The sequence below is a fragment of the Lissotriton helveticus genome, chromosome 12 (genome assembly GCF_964261635.1).
Source record: "Lissotriton helveticus chromosome 12, aLisHel1.1, whole genome shotgun sequence".
Taxonomy (NCBI): Eukaryota; Metazoa; Chordata; class Amphibia; order Caudata; family Salamandridae; genus Lissotriton; species Lissotriton helveticus.
This window is the reverse complement of record NC_136073.1, coordinates 93,546,823-93,555,816: the sequence shown is the minus strand read 5'-3', so window position 1 is coordinate 93,555,816 and position 8,994 is coordinate 93,546,823. Positions and strand designations below refer to the sequence as shown.

Sequence of the window (8,994 nt, the reverse complement as noted above, 5' to 3'; positions counted from 1 at the left end):
TTCCCCTCCTTTTTCATATTGTTTTGCTCTGATTTCTCAATAATGAACTGCGAAAGAAGAGATTCCAAGAGCAGGGCCTCTATCCAGCTGGACCATCAAAATTTGAACACTCGCATTAAGGAAATCTTTTTCTAGTGAAGCTGTGAGTACCTGGAATACCCTTCTGACCCTGAAAAGGACATTCTCTAACATGCTATTGTTCCAAAAAGCTGTAAGCTTTCACTTTTTCAAGATGTACCTTAGAGGAGGAATTCAGCACAATATGTACTGTCATGTGAGACAGTTGCGGATGTATGACATTACACCGCATGCATTTACATCGCATGCCTTTACAACGTAAGTATTATAACGCAGTCCATTACAACTCATAGTGCTTTGTGGTGCTGGATAGTGAATAGTTTAATTTACTATTCCAACTCCAGTCCCCGTGGACACTAGGGAAGGTTATTGGATAGTAAATTAACCTATTCCCTATCCTAGAGCGCCCCCCAGAGCAATGCGTTGTAATAGTTTGCGTTGTAAAAGTTGCGTTGTAAAGGTAGTGCGTTGTAAAGGCTGTTCACCACAGTTGCTCCCCATCCAGTGTGTTTTGCTATTGCTAACCCTCACACCAAATCACTGCTAGTTAAGTAGAAAATCTGGACAGGTTTTTCTCACTGACTCCCAAATTCCCAGTTTCCCAGACTTGATCTACTTTTCTGTTAACTTTAACCACATTGCTGTGATCTTCCACCCCTCCTTCAGTGTTGCTTATGTGAACATATGTCCTCATATATTATATGTAACGAAGTCAAAAGAAGTGTAGTTCAGCTGTGCTATGGAAATAATATAAAATATTATATACATATTGCCATGGCTTTGTCACAATTGCCCCCCATCCCCCATCTACTTTGCACCTAGGTATTGACCGCCCCTACAACCACTTGCTCAGGGCATTGTCATCCATCTGTACTGTGTGGCATGAGTCATGCCACCCAGGATTGTAGCTATCACATGTGTGCTGCCCAGTTGTCCCCCTCCATTACCTCCACAGTAAATTCTGTCCCTATGAGGGCAAACCAAAAGCTGTGACTGCATCTCCTAATTTAATGTGAGGCTACAGCTTGATGTGAGGATCTAAAGCAGCATTTGAGGATCTCAGGATTTGAGGATCAGTTGCAAGATTTGAGCAAGATTTGAGGATTCTGTGGTGTGAGATTAAACTACAGGATTCAAGCATCCGGCTGTCCATAAAATACACACAGTGGGGGCAAGTGCTTGCCTTTCCTCACTTTTGATGCAAGGAAGCCTTTGCTCAGAATCAGTTTACACTTGTGTTACTGGCTATCTAGTCAAGATCATCCTAAAATCAAATGCGGAGAGCATCGTCACAGAATGTTTCTGCTTGCGGCTCTTAGATATTACTTGTTTGAACTGCCAAGCTCCTATCAAGCCCTTGTACTGTACCCTGCACTAAGTTAAGAGTTTCACCCATGCATTCAACATTGTGCTGCTTAACCTGTCTCCTGGGCCTCTGCAGTGCTGAAAAGTTTGTTTCTGCTCGGTGTCTCAAGTTGTGGCACAATAACAGCTGCTATAGTACATCTGAACAAGACTAGTGTCAGAGCAATTCGTTTGGCTCTAGAAAGGTATGTTGAATATTTACCACAATGTAGATATGTTAAATATTTACCTGACTATCAGTTACTATAGTAAATAATGCATGGGTCTCAATTCCTATAGAATGTTGCCATTTATGTGACATCCATGACAGTAGACATGTGTTAATTATATAAAACAATTACTCTCATGAAAGACTGCAGAAAATCAAGAAGGACCTCCATATGATGAGAAGAGATGAGTGACAACAAACCAACAATGCCTGTTGTGCATATTTCTTCATATCCCTCTTGCCCTCCCCCTCTTCACCATCTGCTCCAAACACAGACTTGGACATGTTTTGTACTTTCAACCAGGAAGGAGACTGTGTTTTCCCATTCATTCCGGTAGCAAGGATAAACTGAGTCTGACAGAAGGGTGAAGAGAACTGAGGTGAGACTTTCTTTTCACCTGTACCTGGGAGTGGGAAGTTATCTCCAAGGGCCACTTAGCTGGCCTCCTTTTAGTCTCAAGACAATAAAGGCTGAAGAAGGGCTCCTCTGTGTGAAAGAACCATCTCAGCAGTTTAGAAGGGATTGAAATAGATTCTGCTGGTGACTTTCCTTGGTGACTTTAGTCCCTTGCGTGTATCTCATAATTTTAGTAGTGAGCGTAATCAAAATGAAGCATTTCTCACCTTTTGTGACTGGTCAATGCCATGGAGAATCCTAAATAAATAAAACATAATATAACATAACGTGTATTTGTAAAGCACATGTACACCCAAGGGTATTTTGGCGCTGAAGAACAGATGTTTATTGAAATATAGAAATGTTTTTTATTGAATTAAAAGAATGAAATAAACCACTGCTGCATTGAATTGCAGGCATCACTTCTTTTGGCCTAAAGATATTAGTAATAGTCCTACCCTCAAAAGAAATTAGGGCTTTATCATGATTGGAAAATGACTTAAATACAATTAAGGTGGCTCTATTTGTCTACAGCTCTCCCCATTAAATTTTGTTTTGTGTTCATCTCAGGTCTTATAAGGATGATGTAACACTTTGGAAAAAATATGCACAAAAGCAGAGCAGAAGTAGAGGACTGGATTGCGAAAATCTCCATGGCCACCATGTACTGGCCCCGGGTGCTGAGATATGCAGGAATAAAAGAGAGCCAGACGCTGAGAAAAGCAACCATACTGAAGGTGATGAACTTGGCCTCGTTGAAGCTGTCAGGCAGTTTTCTAGCCAGGAATGCCACTAATAAACTGATACTTGCCAGTAGTCCAAGATATGCCAGCATGCACCAAAATGCAACAGGTGATCCCTCATTACATTCAATTATTATTGTTCCAAGCTGAGAATAATTGTTGCGTTCTGTGAAAGGGGGAGCAAGAGCTAACCAAAAGACACACAGCAGAACCTGAATGAGTGTACAAACAGTGATGATCATGTAAGACAATCTGGGTCCAGCAAATTTCTTTAAGGCACTGTTGGGTTTGGTTGCACTAAAAGCGATAAGGACCATCATAGTTTTGGCCAAGATGCAAGAGACACACAAAGCAAATATGATGCCAAAGGCCACCTGGCGAAGGAGGCACTTCTCACGTACAGGGTAACCAATGAATGTCAATGATGTGAGAAAGCACAAGGAAAGGGATAAGAGCAGTAGGTAGCTGATGGTTCTGTTGTTGGCTTTGACAACTGGTGTATTGCGGTAATGAAGGAAGAGTCCCAAAATGGCAGAAGGTATCAATGAGAATACAATGCCATTTACTGACAGTATGATCCCTAAATTGTCTTCAGAGGAGAGGAACTCCATGGTCTTTAGGATGCAATGTTGATTTGTCCCATCAGGCCAAAATTCTGATGGGCATTTAATACATTCAATGGAATCTGAAAGAACAAGAATAAATTAATCGTTGTTTTCAAATGATCAAATATTGCTACTGAAGGAATTTCATATGTATTTTTAGATGCACTTATTATACCTGTTTGGTTGGAAATCTCCCCGGCAGAACATGGCACACATAGGAAACAGCAGACAGGCTCTCCCTGCTTGGTAACTTTCCGAAATCCAGGTAAGCAACTGTTAGTGCAAATTGAAAGAGGGACCTAAAGGTAAAAAACAACATTTAAAGTCACACAATTGTATGACATTGGGTTATTGGTTAAGAGAGGGGTCTCCTTCTTAGGCAACAACCCCAATTCTTGTCAGGGTGAACCACAAAAGTCAATACATTAACTTGTGCTTAAACCTCTGATAGCTTGGCACGAATGCAGACAGTCTTATATTATATGCTCTGTGTTTAGCATTTATGCAGCACTCAAACAACACTCAAACAGTAAGAAAGTGAAAACAAAGCACAAGCAAGATCCCAAACCGATTTAGAACAAAGGAGTACAATTTAATGCTAGGGGTGCTCCGCGTGGAGTTCCGCAAAACTCCACTAAGTGATGCGGGCAGAATTTTTTCTCTCATGCGGCTCAAAAATGTTAAAATGGCGAGCGCTCATTAGAGAAAAATTATGTGCAACACCTCCTCTCGGCGTGATTTCTCAAGACAGATAGTCACGGGTGTTTGCAACTACTCGAGTTGAGAAATCTCCCGCTTACATTGAAGAAGCTGCCACTAGAGTAGAATGTCTACTCACGCATGATTTAACCACATCCGCTGCTGGTGGAAATCGATGGGGTGCAGCAGAGTTTTTCTGGCACTTTGCAGAGTTCCACGGAGTAGAACTCCGTGAACTCCACCCAGGCCTATTTAGTACATGAACAAAATTGATACCAGAACAATAACAATTCAATCAATAGAACAAGAGATATTGCCAAGGCTCCCAGGATACTGAAGTGACAAAAGACTGGTTTCAGATCTCTTGGTTTGATTGAGACAGTCCTTTGAAATCTAAGTAGGGCAGGGAACAGCTCCACTGCACCCATCCTGGCAGGATAGCCTAACGCTTAGCTCCCCTATGTCTCACTGTCTGGGAGGGATACACAAAGACCAGCTGCCAAGATATTGATAGTCAGGAGACCCATTATACAAGCAGCATACACAAAATGATTAGCACAAGAAAATGCCAGTAGCATTTTCAGAATTATAACTAAAACCTGACTTTACCATTAAAGAGAGTTTTACATTTCAATTTATTAGAATCCAATCTTGGCATTCCTATTTGTTTCCAATCAAAAGTTAGCACTTATTAAATGTCATACGGTAACCCAATGTTATCCAATAGGAGAAAAAGGCATTTATTAGTTCATAGGTTTTTCACTACCAGAACATACAAAACTTAAAGACACATTTACAAAATTTTAAATAAAAGGCATCCTGCCCTATGGGTGTTTATGGTCTACCTTAGGGATGTCTTATGTGTTTTAAAAAGAAATGTTTAGGTATGGCAAATGGTCGGTTTTTCCAGGTCAAATTGGCAGCTGTAAAACTGTACTACCAGCTGCAGTGACAGGCCTCAAACATGTTTTAAGATGTTACATTAGCAGGTGGCACAACAAGTGTTGCAGACCCACTAGTAGCATTTCATTTATGGGCACTGGGTACATGTAGTATCATATATTAGGGTCTAATAAGTAAGTCAAATATTTCAATCAGGTTTCAGCCAAATGTACCATGTTTTTAGGGATAGAGCACAAGCACTTTAGTACTGGTTGGCAGTGGTAAAAGTCCTGATGCCAACAAAAACAAAGTTCACAATAAAGGAGGGGTGAAGGGAAATAGTTTGATGGAAGACCACACCAAGGATGTCAGGTCTAACATGTTTCCCCCCAGGTGAAAGTAGGGAAAACTCCCCACCCTGATTGAGGTTCTCTCACTAAGACAGAAGAACATGGAAAGGCTATCCTCATTAGAGTGCCCAATCCCAGGATGGAGTTCCACTATAAATTCCAATCCCTGTAGGGAGGTGGATCAACAATTTGGGATTCTCACCCAACATTTGCATTTTCCATCTGAGGGGCCTGTGGTCTGTTTGAAACTGGAACTGAGTTTCAAACAAGAATGATCTCAGCTTCATCAGTGCCCAGAATACAGAAAAATCTTCACTGTCAATAGCACTCCACCTATATTTACTGGGCATTAATCTGCTACTGATGAAGGCTACAGGTTGGTCTAAGCCCTCTTCCTTCAGCTGTGAGAGAACAACTCATATGCCATGGTCTGAAACATCTGTCTGGACTGCAAACTCCCTGGAGAAGTCAATGGCCTGACTATTGGTACTTCAGGGTATCAAAGGTTTTCTCATAGGCCACTGTCCAGATAAAATTCTTGGGCTGCTCCTTAACAACCCCCCTGTAAAATCTAGTAAGGCCTAGGAAGGCCCTCACTTCAGTCAGAGTTTTGGGTGGTTCACATGCAATACTAGTCATAAACGTGGCTGTAGGGGCTGAACCTTGCCCTCTCCCACTAGGTGTTCTTGATACATCACGTATTCCTGTCCTGTATGGCGCTTGCTGACCTTCATAGTCAGCTCTGACTGCTGCAGGGCCTGACGCACTAGGTGGAGATGAAACTGGCGGTCCAACAGTTGGAACTGAAGACTAAAATATCATCCAGGTAATCACCACTGAAAACATCCATCCCAGCCAGGACTCTGTTACTCAACCTCTGTAAAGTAGCAGGGGCATTCATTCTTTAATGCAAAGGTTATCACTTTGAATTAGAAGTGGTTCTCTGGAGTGACAAATGCAGACCTCTGTTTAGCCCCATATGTTAAGTCAATCTACCAGTGTGCCCTGATGTTCAATCAAAGGTACTAGGAACTTGACATCCCCAAACCGATCTGTGAGCTCATCAGTTCAAGGGATGGAGTGATCCTCAGTCTTTTTAACTGAGCTGAGCCCTGTACAGTGCACACAGAACCTGAGTTCTGGGGAAGCACTCAATAGGGCAGATGTGGGTGCCAGCATCACTGTGCCGGACTATGGTTTATTGGAGTGCTCAATCACCCCAAACTCCAGCATCTTGGACATGTCCACTTTGATACTGACTCTCACCTTGTCAGACAACCTGTAACTCTTATTTTCCAAATAAATGCTGCACACAATATCAATTTCGTGAGTACACAGGTGAGCCTGGGGTAAGTGAGAATAAAGAGGCAAACAAACCCAGCAGGTTGGTTCAATTCCTCGTCTGTTTTAGGGGATGGGGTTACATGTTCCACTAACACATCTTGCTCCTTAGAAGATAGAAGATTGGGAAAGGTAACTCTCATCCTCCAACCCATCATCTGTCACCAGGAGAATGGTGACCTCAGACCACTCTTAGTGGGGCTTTAGGAGATTATCATGCAGGACCCTTAAGGGTTCCTCAGGTTCTTGAGGTCAACCAGGTAGGTGAATTCTCCATTACCCTCATTCACCTTGTAAGGCCCTGACTAGTGGTCTTGTAGTGCTGTGGGCTCCATCATCCACATCTTTTGGCCAGACTGAAGCTTGACCATAGTGGCTTTCTGATTATACAAGAGCTTCATCACCTCCTGGCTGGATTCCAGGTTCTCAAAGCCTTCTTCCAGAAGCACTGCATCTGAGTCCTGTGTGGTAACATCTTATTAAATACATCCAGGGAGAGCCTATTGGGAGCGTTTGCCCACCCCTCCTTCACAAGACTGGGAGGTCCACATATAGGTTGGCAGTACAGAAGCTCTAAAGGACTGAATCCAACTCCTTTCTGTGGCACCTCCCTGTAGGTGTAAAGAAGGTATAGTAGGAGGACATCCTACCTCTGCCTTTGAGGGTCTTGTTGAACCTGCCAACAAACCCATTGATCTGGGGGTGATAGGGTGTGGAGAACCTGTAGGTTACTCCACAATCATCCCACATTGACCGCATGTAGTCTAAAGTTTGTACCACTTTCAGATACTACTTCTTTGGGGAACACCACTCTGGTAAAATTCCCCATCACTGCCCTGGCCACTGCTAGAACAGTCAAAGTCCTCAGAGGTATGGCCTCTGGGTAACTAGTGGTATGGTCCAGCACTCCAGTGAAAACCTGGTGTCTAGGGCAGTCTTGAGGACCCGGGCCCACCAATGTTGATACCCATCATTTGAAATGGGGTACCAATGACAGGTAAGGGAACCAGGGTAGCTTTGAACTTTCTCCCCGACTGCCCACTGGCCTGGCAGTAGAGAATGACTTGCAGATTGCTTCTGAAGTCACCTTAATCTGGGGCCAGTAGAAGTGGGTGACAATCCTGGCACAGGACTTGTCATGCCACAGGTTTTGTGCTAAGGGTATGTCATAAGCGAAAGCCAGTATGAAGGCTCTTTAGTAGTGAGGCATATCCAACAAACAGGTTCTCAGGAACCTTAGGCTCACTATACAGGAGATCGTTCTCCCAATTAATCAGGTAATCTCCAGAAATGCCACCAGTTTCCTGGGTTTTGGCCTGCTGCATGAAGTCCTCAAAGGTAGGACATTACATTTGAGTCAAGTAAGTCCCTCAGGGCATCAATGTCCTCATCCTATAAGTTCTGAGGCCCTCGGGAGTTTCAGGGACAGGTTTCCCACATGTGTTGCCCTTTCTTCACTTTTTGAGCTACCTGTACCAATTTCCTAGGCTCCAGGCCTCTTTGACTACCCTCTCAGGCGGCCATGGACCTTGTGGTTGGCACAACCACTCAGACAACTCTAACATCTTCAGGTGAGATTGGAGCTCCACCTGATTCAGATGGCGTGCTCCAAGTCCTTTCCAAGCAGACAGTCTATAGATATGGCATGACTGACAGCTATCTTAAAGGAACCACTCCCCCCCACTCAAAGGGAACCAGATCCACAGGGTAATTACCCTCAAGTTTGTATTCTGCCACAACCTGGTATAATGTATAGGGGATTACATGCTTTGGGAACACCAGAAGACTATTGACAGTAGCCATGCTGGCTCCTGTGTCCCTCAGAGCCTCCCCACTCTGCCCATTAACGGAGGCTCACTGCCTATACTTAGAAGTTTTAGAAGGCATGTGGGGCACTTAGTTAACCTCTTCTCTACTCCACCTGCTAATTGGGACAACCTCATCCACAAGCGCTATACTAGCCCAACCCAGGTGTCTTCCCACAAGTAGGGGGCTGCACCCAATTGGAGCATTTAGCATGTCCCTTCATGTGCCCATGCTTGAGGCAGGGATAACAGTTGTGGTCAAATTTCCCTGACTTCTCTTTTGGAAACCCACTCTCCCAAAAATCAAGTTGCACCATTGTGCAAGGGTGCTGCACTGGGACAAGGCTGCAAAATATGCGCCGGCCCGCCTGGGAGAACAGAAATGCACAGTATCTTGTATATTTAATGCATTTCTGTCCTTATGAATTGAAGTAGGGCAGCACAGCAAGAAGTCTTGCGGCGTTGCCACGCCCAATTTCTAGTAAATATGCCCCACCTGTGCACACTTTATCAGACTGGAT

At 43.6% G+C, this 8,994-nt stretch overlaps 1 protein-coding gene across 1 annotated transcript; it reads right to left on the bottom strand.

The window, feature by feature from the left end:
* Positions 1–2,568: 2,568 nt before the first annotated feature.
* Positions 2,569–6,811, bottom strand: LOC144797920 (vomeronasal type-2 receptor 26-like). Its single transcript, XM_078668722.1, has 3 exons — positions 6,752–6,811; positions 3,572–3,695; positions 2,569–3,476 (listed from the first exon to the last, which is right to left on the bottom strand). The coding sequence occupies exons 1-3, from the start codon at positions 6,809–6,811 to the stop codon at positions 2,569–2,571; spliced, it is 1,092 nt and encodes a 363-aa protein (XP_078524848.1).
* Positions 6,812–8,994: the final 2,183 nt, after the last annotated feature.

Bases quoted from the DNA above. Each gene is read 5' to 3' on its own strand.
- LOC144797920 (XM_078668722.1), bottom strand. From the start codon at position 6,811: ATGAGAGTTACCTTTCCCAATCTTCTATCTTCTAAGGAGCAAGATGTG. The intron at 3,696-6,751 runs GTAACCCCATCC...TTTTACCTTTAG, and splicing joins AAGATGTGTTAGTGGAACAT to GTCCCTCTTTCAATTTGCAC. The intron at 3,477-3,571 runs GTATAATAAGTG...TTGTTCTTTCAG, and splicing joins GGAGATTTCCAACCAAACAG to ATTCCATTGAATGTATTAAA.